Source organism: Ornithorhynchus anatinus, chromosome 19 (genome assembly GCF_004115215.2).
Source record: "Ornithorhynchus anatinus isolate Pmale09 chromosome 19, mOrnAna1.pri.v4, whole genome shotgun sequence".
NCBI classification, from domain to species: Eukaryota; Metazoa; Chordata; class Mammalia; order Monotremata; family Ornithorhynchidae; genus Ornithorhynchus; species Ornithorhynchus anatinus.
Window position 1 is genome coordinate 6,034,571 of NC_041746.1, and position 15,290 is coordinate 6,049,860.

The 15,290-nt window shown below is 39.1% G+C and overlaps 1 protein-coding gene across 10 annotated transcripts in view; it reads right to left on the reverse strand.

Annotated features, from left to right (window-relative positions):
* DNAH14 (dynein axonemal heavy chain 14) overlaps nt 1–15,290 on the reverse strand; it is a 125,144-nt gene that overhangs the window by 71,847 nt on the left and 38,007 nt on the right. For all 10 annotated transcript variants that reach the window (XM_029047438.2, XM_029047441.2, XM_029047439.2 and 7 more), the window contains 10 exons: nt 13,494–13,568; nt 11,730–11,817; nt 9,982–10,235; nt 8,940–9,171; nt 8,158–8,211; nt 6,698–6,843; nt 5,669–5,737; nt 3,913–4,099; nt 2,372–2,448; nt 1,257–1,428 (listed from right to left, as the gene is read on the reverse strand). In XM_029047438.2, coding sequence (XP_028903271.1) covers nt 1,257–1,428; nt 2,372–2,448; nt 3,913–4,099; nt 5,669–5,737; nt 6,698–6,843; nt 8,158–8,211; nt 8,940–9,171; nt 9,982–10,235; nt 11,730–11,817; nt 13,494–13,568 — 1,354 coding nt within the window. The remainder of the gene's footprint in view (nt 1–1,256; nt 1,429–2,371; nt 2,449–3,912; nt 4,100–5,668; nt 5,738–6,697; nt 6,844–8,157; nt 8,212–8,939; nt 9,172–9,981; nt 10,236–11,729; nt 11,818–13,493; nt 13,569–15,290) is intronic.

Below are 15,290 nucleotides of genomic sequence, written 5' to 3' on the forward strand. Positions count from 1 at the left end.
CCCTAAATCAGATTTGGGGCTCTATACTCTGAGCTAGAAGCAATAATTTTGAGCTTGTGTCCAGAACTGAGGTGCAAGAAGGAAAGATCACTGAAACCTTCTGGGATACTATCCTTTTAAGAAAAGAACATCATGAAGGACACAGGAAATACAGCAAAGCTGAGACTGATACAGTCTACCTTTTAAATATTTTAATCCTTTAAAATAAATGTAGTATTTATTTAATAAAAGCTGCACTTTTTGAAACCTCAGTAAAGACACAAAATAGGTCCCAACTTCTGATTCTGGTAAGCTGCTTAGAGGCATCTAGGCTTCCCCAAATGATAAGAAAAGGATCCCCTCTTTTTTCTGCATCTATGTACTCAGGGTTGGAACAGAGTATTTTTAACCCTCTTCCTATCTTAGAATGAGACTGAAGGAGAGATGAGAATACTTGAGTCCTGGGAAGTGGTCTGGGGAAATAAGTTCTTTTTCTAGGACTGGAAAATGGGAACTGGGCATTCTTTATTTGTGCCTAAGCTATAATGTGAGAGCAGGATTTTGTCTTCCAGACCCTATGTCATAAGTGAAGTTTACCATTGTAGCCAAAGCTTGTTAACTGTCCCTTATGCATACTGAATGATTCAAATATGAATAAAAGCATTATACTTAGGACTCTGATCACATTTTCTCAAAATCTGGGCCAATAATCCTTAATTGTAATGATTTCTCTTGTCACTTTACATTTTATGATTTGTTAAATGACTCTCCATTAAATTGGAAACAGTCTTTAACAGAAAGGAGTCTATCTCTGTTTGAGGCACATCTCCAATTAGAAGGCGTCTTATTGGAAAGATGGAAATAGTGTACTTACTAGGAAATGACCTTTGCCTGAATAAGTTTCATTTCCAATCCCCATGGATTTGTCCTAAATAGCAGAGAGTCCCCCTACTCAAATGAGTCTGTGGTCTTTGAAACAAACACAATGCTACAGGCAAAACATTATCACCATGTATGGTTTCTGGGACCCCCTACCTGAATGAAGGGAACACCACCCCGGGCAATTAAAGGTTGCCAAGATCCATGCAAAGTTAAGTTGCTTCACCTGCAATCTCATTTCTCCTGCCCTGATGGTCACCCAGAAAAATGTTATCCAATTCTCTTTTTAAATATCTTAATTCTTTAAAAAAATGAATACACTTGCTTTTAGTAAGAAGGCTTGAAAGAATCCAAAAGCAGACTTAAAGAGTTTCCTGTCTTAAATTACATGTTCGTACCTCTAAGAGGGGATAGTTTATTATTGGAACTGCAACTCCAGGGAAAATGTCTTTCATAATATTTTCAAATAATGGGACATCTTCAGGTAGAAACTTGGGCAAACTAGCTTCTTTCATTGCCTTGATAATGATCTGAGTTTCTTGTTCTTCAGTAAGAATCTCACAACTTGTGCTATAAAGGTGGAAAAAAGTAACAGTTATAAGAATTAAGAAATGTGCTTTGCTAACTCAAGCCACTGTCAATATTTCAGTTAGGTGAATAACAATCTAAAAATAGCAAATGAAAGCAAATAGTCTAAAAACTGATCATTCAAGTTTCCTAAAAGGAGTTTTAGTTTTTATGCCCTTTGACTTTGATTTAGATGATTGGTCATCAATATAGGTGACATGAACATGATATCACACCTTAAGGGACAGATTGGGGTTAAAAGTCTTGTGCCTAAGCTATCTTTTCTTTTGATGCTTTCTCAATCTAAGGATTGAGATGCACTTCATAAACTACAGTAATGTAAAAATAATTAAGTTTCTTAAATACAGATATTCCAAGAATTATCTTAATCTTTTGACAAGTCAGGTGACCTACAGTCAATCAAAGTGGGGAATATTTTTTTCTGAGAATTTTCTTGATGAAAACCTCTTTTTTGGACAAAGAATGTTAAACATCAAGATTATGTAAGTGGAGATATACAAATGTAATGAAATCTAAACTACATGGAGATGTCAAGCAGCAGAAGATATTTTTTGGTGCCACATACCCCTAAATTCTTCTATTGACATCCCCAAGGACTCTTAGGTCCTTGAGATTTGTTTAAAAGAGAAAAAGAACACCTAGGCAGTTAGTCTGATATTATGTTAGGTAGTTAATATATGTCTAAACATTTACACAAGATATCAAATAGCATTATATGAGAGCACTGCATGTCACTGTTTAACCTAAAGAGTACATAATGACAAGCATGTTTAAAGACGGCCACTCTTGATTTTTATTTCATGCGATCAATCAAACTAGCAGCAAACAGTTAACCACTGGCCAATCATGCAAACTGGTACCACGCATTGCCATGACCTCTTAGAGACACATTTTCTATATGGCTCATTTTTTTAACTTGACTCACTTTTTGAATTCCAGTTTCTTCTGTCCAGCCATTATTAGCACCGTCTTTATGGCCCTCATACCAAAATCATAATGATCCTAGTGAACACCAATAGAATTTTCTTCAGATATTTGACATATTAGGGTAAAATGACAATTTGCACATAAATCCACTTTTCATGTGATTTCAAGTAGAACTACGTCCCAAGCTAATATCTTGAAAAATGTTATATATATATATATATATAAATGTTGGTATTTGTTAAGTGCTTACTGTGTGCAGAGCATGGTTCTAAGCGCTGGGGTAGATACAGTGTAATCAGGTTATCTCACGTGAGGCTCACAGTTAATTCCCATTTTACAGATGAGGTAACTGAAGCACAGAGAAGTTAAGTGACTTGCCCACAGTCACACAGCTGACAAGTGGCAGTGCTGGAATTCGAACCCATGACCTCTGACTCCCAAGCCTGGACTCCTTCCACTGAGCCACGCTTGGGACTTTTTGTTCTAAAAGATTATGCAAAAAATCTTGATCAAATTCAATTAATGTCTAAGATAAAGTACTGGGTTGCACTCTGAACTTACTCCCTAGCTCTAGGTCCTGGCTGAGATCCAAACTTGGCGAACAAGTGGATTTTTCAACCTCATTCCAGCAGGCTAACTACCAACAGGTTCAGTTGAGAGGCCAGTTGCCGACAAACAGGACTGCTGTCACATACTGTAACAGTTTTTGGAGCTCTCCAGGGTATAAAATGGATTAAAAGCAATTTTTAATCATCTGAGAAATTCTAACAAAAATCAATTGTATTTCTTGAGTGCTTACTGTGTGCCAAGCACTATACTAGATGCTTGGGAGAGTCCAATAGAATTGGTAAACATGATCCTTAAAAGTATCCTGTAACTTCTTTGGTCACCCTGAAAGCCAGAAAATTTAATACAATCGATGGGAACAAAAGCCCTGGATTAATTCACTCCTCAAAATCTTCAATTTAGTACAGTGGAATACATTAGATGTTTTGAGCCCAGCTGCTTAGGCAGGGAAATAGGGCCCAGAACACTGCAGAGTAGTAGTGATGTTATTACTGAGCCTTGTGAATAAAGGAATATATTGCATAAAGATTCTTGCGTTTAGAAAGGAACAAAAATCACAGCTAAATTCAGAATCTGTTTAATATCTATCTAATCAGGGCTTCGTGAAAGAATGAGGGTTTTTTTCATTATTTCCAGGACCTCCAACATCAAGGTAAAAAAAACTGAATCTCAGCTCCAGCCGGGAAACACAAAATGCTAATAAACTTATTTTTGAGAGAAAAGTAAAATGCATAAAACCTTTCAGGCTCATTTAAACCCTAAAAGAATACTGTTAATGAAGTTTCTCCTATACAGGTGATTATAGTCATTTTAGGGTTGGGTAGACATCAGTGTTGTAGACACACCACACGCAAAAGTTGAACTACTCAAGAGGGTTCACATATTGATTAACTTGGCTCTTTTTACAAGAGGTGAGAACGTTTTATTTTTCACTCTTAATTTATATAATTTTGAAGACGACAGTTTGGTTACCTGTTCAGAAAGTTGCTTGCTGGCTAGTTGGTAAAGATTAACTAGTTTTCGAGACAATAATTTTGCAGATTTGAAACCTTCTGAAAACAGCATTATTTCAGCAATCAGGTGATAATTCGGAACCATCATTGACACTGGGCGAAACAGAGATTTTAAATTATCTGGGAGTTCCACACGTCCTTTGTACCTTAAAAACATGGAAAACAATACTTTAAACGAAGATAGTAATTTATTTTTCAAAGAATGATTTCTTCATAAGCAACGCTGATTCTTAATTCTTCCCTCAATATCTGAGGGGATGGTAGCAAAATGTCCTCCAGGAGAAAAGGAAAGATAACTCTCCCTTTACCCTCTTCTGTATTCTCTGGCTACCCACATGAGATGTGCTGCTACATTTTTTTTTTTTTTTTGGTTTTCCCATTTTTTCCAGATAGAGAGATTTTTCAGGACGTTTTATACCTCAGCAAAAAATATGTAAGCAAGTAGTCATAGTAATTACCTAGGTTTTAGATGAGAAAATACTTTAGGAACAATGAGCAACGTCCAAGCCTAATGTAAATGCCTGGCTCAAAGCATTAAGTATCTTCTTTAGGCCATAATCATTCTAAAGGTTTTCATTTTTGTCCTTTGTAAAGTTTCATTTTATGCCATCACTTTTAAAGTGAATTCACTAAATTTGTACAAATCTGAAACATTCCATTTTGCTCTTATACAAGCTGTTTTCTTAGAATACGCCAGCAAACAGGAACTGCATTCCAAAATCAGCAGAGTATCGTGGATTGACAATTAGCCTGAAGGAGACTGAGGTTAAATACCAACTTACACCTGGCAAGCTCTACACAGAGCCCGGAATTCCCCTGGTGACAAGAGAACTAAATGCTGTCACAGAATGCTTTGTCCTAAAGGACACATTGTCCAATTATGCAAAAATAGACAAGCAGAAAAGTCATTTCAAATTGAAAGCCCACGGAGCACTGGGGTATCTTTTTTAAAAATAGTTGCGGCATTTTAACCTACCACAGATGTGATACCCATAATATCAAATGCAAAGAGAGAAGCAGTGTGGCTTCGTGGAGAGAGCACGGGCTTGGGAGTCAGAGGTCGTGGGTTCTAGTCCCGGCTCCACCACTTGTCAGCTGTGTGACTTGGGGCGAGTCACTTCACTTCTCTGTGCCTCAGTTACTTCATCTGTAAAACGGGGATTAAGATTATGAGCCCCAGGTGTATCTACCCCAGTGCTCAGAACAGTGCTTGGCACATAGTAAGTGCTTAACAAATACCATCACTATTATTACTAAATACAAGAGCACAAACAGTGAGAGCCTAGAATGTAAGTGGCCCATCACTAGTGAAGCAACGGTTACTGCGTTAAACACACTGCGTTAAACACACTGAATATGAATTGTGAGAATGGCAACAGCAGAATTTTGAAGGGAAGGGTGGAGGAAGAAGAGAGGACAAAAAAGATTTAGCAGACCAGATAGAATATGGCCTCAGCCTAAATTAGGGATGTCTCTATGTACAATGCAGATAAAAGGAATAGATTTTGACGGTCTTCATGCAAGAAACATGCACCAGATTTTTGGCAACAGATTGAGAGCATGTAGGGAAAAAGTATGAAGGGATAAGGGAATGAACAGAAAACTACAGCACTATGCAATATTGAATTTGGAAATATGTATAAATACTATGCATTATTAAGCTTCAAAAGGGGAAAAAATGTTTTGGGAGCTTCAATCTATAGGCTTGCTCTTACCCAGGATTCATGGTGATAAAGACGCCACAGGACAGGTTGATGCGAATTTCTTTTCCCTCCAGAACAAACCTACAATACATTGTTTTATTTATCACCGACAAAAAAAATAAACATATTATATAGGCAGGCTAGCAACCAGATCGTCTAACTCCATATTTTAGCTAATTAAATGAATATGAGCAATTGCAGAATATCAACATTTTGACCCAATTTCAAAAGAGAAGTGGTGGAAGATGCTATTTAACAAATCCGACAGCAATTTTGATACACTCATATGCTTTACAATGCAGCATAAATTAGACTCCCAGCAAAACATCCCAGGGAAAATAAATGTACCATTTTTACTCTGGGGAAAGAAATGATTCATTTTCTTTTGTGGACATTACAAAATTCTGCTTCAATCCATTTTGAGTGAGAATCTACAGAATGCTTAACCTAAAGAAAAGAAAACTAGGGGATGATTTAAATATGATCAGCAAGTATATGAAGGGATTGACTAGTTGGTCTCCATTTCCAAAAGGGCTTAAATTGCAGCTGGAGAGTTTTATTTTCTACTCTCAGGATGATAAAAACAGGCTACCAAAAAAGGATGTGGACTCTCCAACCCCATATATTTTGTTTAAAATAATAGTTGCCCATTGAACTGGGCTGTTTAGGCCTCAATAGGCACAGGAGGTAGTTCAGATGGTAGATGTAACCATCTGAACTTCTGGGTGTTTAAATCATGCAGTAGCCCTCACTAGGGGGCGAGCCAATCTCCTCATTGTCACTAGAGAGTGTAGCCTTGGACTACAGGGCATGCAGTTAAATGGAAAAAAATATCTGGCTTGCAATAGTGTTGCCAAGAAGACTTTATCAACGGGAAGTCATAACCATTTCCCCTGGGGTCCTAAAGTCAGAGAAATTTCAAGAGTGGTTTGAGTGGCAGTGTTAGCAAAGCACAGTCATTTGCCAAATAGCTAAAAAAAAACCCCTGCAATTAGTTGAGTTCAAATCTAGTTGCAAAATTAAGCCAGTGAAAATGAATACCTGATGGAGCGAGTATCTTTTGCTGCCTTAATTGCCTGGATTTGTGAGGCAATTACAGAGAGAACTTCCATATCAATTCGATTGAATTCATCAAAACAACACCATGCTCCTGACTGCACTATTCCATAAAATAATTTTCTCATCATCTAAAAAAATAAAAACCCTGCATAATTCCCTTGTTACTTATAAAATGTTCTGTTTTTCAACCAATTTAAGGCTAACACCTATCAGATAAGCAAAACAAGATCAGGGCCCTCCTTCCATTTCTACGGCTTGAACCATCTCTCTTCCATCCTACCAACTTTCCCTTTGTTCCCGCATCAAAAAAAAAGAATCATCTGAAATAGAAATTCAAACTCCACAAGTTATCTGGACTGCAGAAGCAACTTCTTTTTTCATCACGTGAAAAGAAACTTTTCGAAGACTGACTTTTGTCCCAGTTTACCATATAACTGTTGAGCATTGTTAGGTAGAGATAATGAAACCTGGTTTTTTGGTCATGAGGAGGGGTCCTCCTGAGGGCCTTCAAATTGGCCTACAGGTCAGCACAACTGACAGCTCATCGATTTGGTATGGCCAGTGGAACAGAAGTCAAACGTAGGCCAATAATAACAGGAATAACGATAAAATCCATCATAATGATTTGTAATTGTGATATTCCTTAAGCACTTACTACATGCCAAGCACTGTACTAAGCACAGGTGTTGATAAACTACAATCGGTTCAAACAGTCCCTTTCCCACATAGGATTTACAGTTTAAGGGGGAGGGAAAACAGGTAATTATCCCCTTTTTCCAGCTGAGGAAAACGAAGGTACAGAGAAGTGACTTGCCCAAGGTCACATAGCAGGTAAGTGGGAGAGTCAGGATTAGACCCAGGTCTCATGACTCCTAATCCTGTGCTCTTTTCCACTAGGCCATGTCTCTTCTCAATCAAATGACTTAGATTAGAAGTAGTGATGACATTTATTGAGTGCCCACTGTGGGGGGAGGCACTCAATTAATCAATTAATAGTATTTATTGAGTGCTTATTGTGTGCAGAGCATTACACCAGGCACTTGGGAGACTACAATACAAGAGTTGATATACATTTTCCCTGCCTAAATCACTGTACTAAGGCAATGGAAAGTCCAAAGGAAACGCAAGCCACCTTTTCTGCCCACAAGGATTTTAGACCTGAAAACTGTCCTACCCCACTGCATACGATTTAAGAGTAAACATTGATTTCTCGTAGCTAATGATATTTTCTTTCTAAACAAGATAATCAACTGTAGGACTAAAGGGGAAAATATGTTAGTCAGCTAACGAGAAGTACGACAACTAAAAACAGCATAGCATAATTATTTTTCCAGGACAGTCTACAATTGAACTCAAAAGTTTGAACAAGTTAGTGATGCCTGTAGTCTTATTCTTAATTCAAACATCCTTGCACTTAGGTTATATTACAAAACAAATTATACCTTATAATCCAAACCTTCAAAACAGTTAAAGACGACACAGTGTTTACCCAAGGCCTACGGAGAAAAAATAAAAACTACTTTAGAGCATAGTTCTTGAAATATGAATATAATAAGACTATAAAAGTAATTAATAAAAAGGGAGTTGTTTGAACACTATCTAGGCATTTCAGAAAACAGAAATGTGCTTTTCGTTCCTCCCCACAGCAACTAAAACCATGTTGTATAATCAAGAGGCAGTTTACTATGAGTGAGTGAACTACTGGTCAAAACTTTCAGCTTGATGCAAATGGCAGTATTTCCATACTGGGTGGAAAATAGAGATTTGAACAGATCACCCTTCAAGAAAGATTACTTATTTTTCAGTAGGCAGGAAAATTTAGAGTGGTGAGGGCCTGGAAGGATGCTGTTAAAGTCATCCAGGGATAAGGGGATATGGGCTTGTAAAAGCTGTGATGGAAGAAATATGAAGGAATCAGTGACAAACTGATTGTGGAAGAAGAATGGAATTTAGGATCCTGAGATGACTTCAAGTTTATGAGTGTGTGGGATGGAGGGTAGTGGTGATATTCACAGTGAAGGAAAAGTTCATAAAGATAGATCAGAAGATCAGAAATTCAGTTTTTGCATATTGAAAGGGAGTAATGAGATGGTCAAATGGAGATGCCCCCAGAGGCAAACAGAGAGAAGAGGCCACAAAGCATGTGAGGGATTATTTTCTAAGAGAAGAAAGTTTGGCCAACAAAGGAATTAATGTTTATTTTTGACTTGGAAAATGGACTTACTTTCGATAGATCTTTGACAGTCTCAGTTTTCCCTGTTCCAGCAGGGCCAGCAGGACAGCCCCCTAGATTCAAGTGGAGTGCTTCAGTAAGGGTCAGCCTACATCGATCCGTAAGAGGTGTAATAACCAATCGTGAAGAACAGCCCAAGTATTCGTAGCCATAAGTAAAGTTGGCATTACCTTGAACTACAAAACACAGTCTTTGCCTTTCACTCCACTCATACCGCAATTGCCTGAAAATAACCATTTAAAAAGTACCATTTAATGACTTTTGAAGGAAAAGCTTTCACACTAAGTGGACCCAAGACAGGTATCTGATTTTCTGGTGATAAATGGAGTGAGACTGAAAGTTGAGTACAGATGTTAATGTAAATAAACATCAGGTATTTAAGAAAAATGTGAGGGATGGTCATATATAAATGAATTGTAAGGGAAGGTTAGATATCAGAAAACAACAAATTCAGAATAACAATCACAATAAGAAATCTTTTGAGTTGCAATCTATCAAACACTTACATGATCATAAAATCCAGATTCTAAAATCAGTCCTGTAAAATACTGAAGAAGCTCTACCACAGAGATATTAGGCAGGAAGAATCTGATTTGTTACTAAGATTCTCCATTTCTTCTCACCTTGGATTCTCTGGGCTTGCAGAGCTATATGGAATGGTGTAAGACTGCAAGTTCACTTTTCTACCTTTTCCACCAGAACTGTGGGTTGGGAGAAGAAAGAATAATAAGAGACTATGGGAGAATACCAGGACAAGGTGAGCTGGAGATAGGGAGAAACAGGGTGGTGATGGAAGAGAATGGAAGAAGCCTGGGATAAAACAAAGAATACAACGAAATGGGGGCACAAAAACCAACATCAAAAACTCTTTTAGTGTTTTATAACTCTCAGCTAAGAGTACCTACTCTTGCATGGTCTGTGCAAGACTGTGCATTCAGTTACCTATATTTATTGAACATCTACTGTGGTAGCTTACATGGAAGTATAAATTTAATTTATTTTAGTGCTAAATACATAATTTAGGATTCTGCACCTTGTCCATTCAAAATCGTTTAGTTTGAAGATTTGTTTGTGGATTAGATCTGTCAGGATATCTCTGCAGTGAACATAAAGGGTAAGCAGGGCTTCTAGTGTGGTTTTTGTTCGAAAGTGAAGATTATCTGACACCCCCAGGTCTGCAAGCTTCTCTAGATGGTTCACCAGTTCAGCGTGAACTTTTTCCAGTTCCTTCTTTGGATTTGAACTCTGGAAACTTTTTACACAATCCTTATTAAACATGATTTGGCTCTGAAAAACAAAGAAATGGGTTTGACAACATTCCTCCAAGTTTCTCTCTGAAGATCACAAATTTCATTAAAGAAAACTAATAGACTTTCTATAAGTATAGTGCAGTGAAATGAATCCCAAGGACTGCAATATTTTTAGCATCATCATACACTTCAGGGTCATAGGTCTGTTAGAGTCTCCTGCCCCACATACAGATCCTAGGAATCTAGGATCCTTGGACATTTGGGAATCTCCAAGAACACCGACCTTTAGATTGAAAGCTCCTTGAATTCAGGGAACATACATCTTGCTTCTACTGTATTCTCCAAAGTACTTAGTACAGTAGGAACACAATAAATACTAAAGATTGATTTGTTGAGGAGCTTGAAATGATAAGTCAAACAATTCTGGATTGCCATTGCTGCCATTAAAGAAGCAGTGTGGCTCAGTGGAAAGAGCTCGTGCTTGGGAGTCAGAGGTCATGGGTTCGAATCCCAGCTCTGCCACTTGGCAGCTGTGTGTCTGTGGGCAAGTCACTTAACTTCTCTGTGCCTCAGTTAACTCATCTGTAAAATGGGGATTAAGACTGTGAGCCTCACGTGGGACCACCTGATTACCCTGTATCTACCCCAGTGCTTAGAACAGTGCTCTGCACATAGTAAGCGCTTAACAAATACCAACATTATTATTATTATTATTGCTAACAGAAAAAGGGAAACAAAAAAGATCCTGCTCAGCCTAAATCTATCAGCTCAACAAATCTTTCCTGGAGCTCTGGTGAGGAACTGATCCAGAGGTCAAGGGATCGTATGGCATGGTATCGCAGGGCCCATGAATCCCAGAAATGTTCAGATTCCAAATTAGTGTCCTAATCCTCAAGATTGTTGGATATGGGTGGTCTCCCAGGGTCCAGTACGTCCTCCAAGGTCTAGGGGGAGGGTGGAGTTTTTTGGGGGTTCCTAGAGAAATTTGATTAACTCTGAAAAAAAATTCTGAAGGGGCTTCTTTCCAGACTCTAGGTCTTCCCTCAAATGACCAAGACTCCTAAATCCAATTGGAAATTCCCCTTCTTCCTTGCCACCCAGGGGAGGAGCTTCCTGGGTAGGAGAGAACCCCTGGCGAGGTTGTGAGACAGAGCAAGTCTCCCAGGCTCCCCCGTTTTTACTCAAATGTTCAGAGTGGCCCTGGGAGTCCTCATACCATTATGGGGTTTGGGGAATGTGAGAGTGAGGTATCCAGGAACTGAAAACCAGTCAGTGGGTGATCAGTTGTTTGGAAGGGACAAATTCACTGCTCTTTCCTGTTCTGAACAGCTGACAAGTGGCAGAGGCAGAATTCGAACCCATGACTCTGACTCCCAAGCCCATTCTCCTCCCGCTATGCCATGCTTATTCTGTTTATGTGAACCATCGCAGTATTATTTGAAAAATTTAGTTTTAAATACACATTTTTTTACAAAGAATGCTAGAAAGTGGATGTCTAAAAGAATAAATGGTATTTCCATAATCATCTTACCACAACAAGCACCACTTGTCCTGGGTGACTCTGTACCCACTGTCGAAATTCCGTTTGTTCCCATTCCTCAACTCCCTTGTTTACAAATCTACAAAAGCAAAGCATCAGAAATCGTATTAGTAACCAATGCTGCTAATACTCATGGGACAGGGCAGCTAAATTCTGGGAGCAGGTGAGTTTAAGTGGGGGAGTAGCAAGTCCTTGCTAACTAGGTTGCAAGAATCAAATCCCCCCTCAATCAGGGTAGTCATTCAAGTACTTCCTCTGATGTTTGTAGGACTTTCTCCAGTATGGATAGGTGAGGATGGCAGACTAGTAATTTTCTTTTCTGCTGGCATGTTCCATGTGTATGCATGTTGTTGTTTTGTGAAACTGCCTTTTGGCACAGTCTGCCATATTTTGCTCAAGGAGAGCAAACCCTCTAACTGGTTGATGGCCAGCAGACTGTTGTATCTGCTGTGGTATTCTCCCACAGCAGAGGTCTTTAGAATGCTTATTCTGTCCGCCCTCCTTGTGAATGTCCCTTTTCAGTTTACATTACAGTAGCTACTGGAAAAAGATCTTACTTTTCCCATGGGACGGCTAGGCAAAGTAGGGTCTCGATGAGCTTACCGGACTCCAACACAATGTGCAGGAAATATTGATAACAAAATCGTTTGCAAAATACTGGGCTAAACTGAACCATACCTGAAAAGGCCCTAGAATGAAGTCATGCTCCTTGTGTTGAAGCTAACCTCACCTCAACACAACTGTGCTGAGTAGGACTCGTGAAGAGAAAGGCTAAAAGTAGGACACCCCAAGAGCTACAGTTTGGTCAGCTGAAACTGGAAAATTCAAGTAGAGCAGGGGAAACATTTTAAGAATACAGTTGAACAAAACCTCAGAAAATGCTGTACCTCAGCAGAAAGGACAGCACACTTCAATCAAAAAAAGAGCGGCTATTTTCAATCAAAGGTTTCATATGGATTGAGACAAAGAGGTACAAGTAAAAAGTCAGACACTGAAAACAACAAGCATGCCAGCCTAACAAGGGTCAGTCTTTGGACAAGTACATTGAGGGTATGGTTGTGGGTGCTGCACTGACTATTTTAGCCACAGGTACGCTACAGGTGAATTTCGCTGTGAGTGACAACTTCTTAAAGCAAAATTAACCACCACGCGTAGAGGACTGACGACCAAAGAAATATCCTGTGAGAAGGATATGAACATGCTTCGTTTTTCCCGTGTTATCTTGTGCTGAATTAGTGGCACATGCCAACTGCACAATGAGGCCAATAAGCACTGGGTAAATGACTGACATGGTTACAGATGCAGTCTATGATTCCTGAACAGAAAATCTCTAGGAGAATACTACAGCAGGAGACACTGCTTGAGCCTTTGTCAATTTCATAAAACACAGCTGCATACGAAGCTCACGGGACTACTCACAGGGTCAAACCCTTTTCTTTCTTGCCAGAATCATCAGGGCTGAGGCAGTTACCCACAATTGGCTATGTCTGGCGAAAGCCTCGCATGGAGTTTACGGGAGCTAGGCTGTGTACGTTGGCATATGCTCTGAAGCTCTAATGGCATTTTCTTCTGGCAATAGCCAGGATAACGCCCAGATGTTGGCTGCCTCTTCGGGTACGTTTCGTATTGAAGTCATATGGCTTAAGGGATGCCTCTGCAACTCCTTGAAAATTTTCCAGTATGGAGATGAACACTATTTTTAATTAAAGTGGGAAAGCAGCTAGCTATCAATGTAAGTTACAAAAATATACTTACTTTTTTACCATATCAAACATGCTGTTCTCCACATTTACCAGCCACTGCTCTACAGCTGCTCTTACCCGGATTTTCCTATAAATACAGATTTTTGTAGAACAGAATTACGGAAACTCCTTTCACATGCATTCTATTTTAACTCGGAGTCTAAAAAATTCTATATTTCTCTGGTGCAATTTTGTAGGAATGCTGTCAAATGCAAATATTTTGCCATTTTTAAAGCCGTTGACTACAATAACGGCTCTTTAAAATCCTGCACATTTTGGCAAGATCCCTAAGCTCTATAAAACCTTGTCCTCAACGGTGAGAGGGATGTTCGGTTGGTCACTGAAGTGCTACTGTAACTGTTGCAAGATTCCCTTTTGTTTTTAATAAAGGTAGATCAATCTGGACTCATCAGCGGAGTAGTGATGACGCATATGGTGCTATGTCGTTTCTTCAAGTTTGGTGGCTGTAAGCCTAGCCCTTAATCTCTTCAGCGTGTTACTTAGCTTGATCTGCCCTGGCTCAACAAAAGCTTTTGCTGAAAGCTTCCCCTGTATAATGATAAGGAGTTCTGAGGAGTGATAATGCATTTCTTTCTTTGCAGCAAAGAGTTCTTTTAAACAGAGTTATTTTCATGGAACCAATCTCAGTAGAGGTATTTCATGAAAACGACAGCCTCGATGGCGGCTTGACAGTATCTGAGAAAGTCACCATTTACCGTCTATATTTATACTTTGATGGAATTCCTTACTCTATCAGTAGGGTTTATTGAGTGCCCACTGTTTGCACAGAACTGTACTACCTGGCTGGGGGAGTATTGGACATCAAGGTCACTGGGCACATCACCCTGTAGAGTTGTTGGTATATTTTGGGAGGGGACTGGTCTCTCTCAGCCAATGGACGAAGGATCCACCCACCCTGAGGGGTGGAGGAGAGCTCTCCTGAGGGCAGGGCAAAGGGAAAGGAGGTAGCTGGAGCTGGCTGTTTAGCTTTGAGTTCCTGCTTGCCTATTCTCCCTGAGATCCAGTCAGATAATTTTCATGTGGTATTCTCTTTCTTTCTAGCCCAGCTATGTCAAGGGTTAAAATGAAGCAAAAGCAGTGAATTTGGTCATTCTCTTTGGAGGTTATTTTAGATGAAATATTTTTTTCCCAGTTTTACCTTATGTAAGATAAATATATTTTTTGGTCCTTTTGGGGGGACTTGTGCTAGTTGCCTTTACTCTGAAGCTTTTCCACTTATTTTCCTTATCTTGTTGACCTCTTTCCTCTCATTAGGTTCCTGAATATGATTATTTTGTGATAGCTTCCATAAAGGTTTCCATTCTCTAAATACTTTACTACTCCTTCCTCATTAATAAAAGTTAAACCAAGAATTAACCAGCCCTACTTGATTTTTCTCCTTTATGCCCTAGGAAACAGAAATTAAATCTAAAAACTTCCCTAATGATTTGTGCCCAAATGAACTGGGTTTCCAGCATGTATCTATGTAGTTAAAGTCACCCATAATGAGTTCTTTATCTATCTTTGCCATACTGAATTGATCAAAGAAATCCTAATTGCTCTTTTCTTAGTTTGGAATCAATGATAAACTGCCACTATGTATCACCCTTGGACTTTTCAACTTTCACTTTAACCCAGACATTACTTGATGCTCTTCTGTCTTTTGGGCCTCAGAGCAAATGCAGCTCATGATGTAAATGAAATTCCCTCCTCCTTTCTGTCCCTGCCTGACTTTCCTGAACAATTGAAACCCATGCAACCTATCACTCCTGTCACCCTGTTACTCTAACTCTTACCTGCAGTCCTCTAT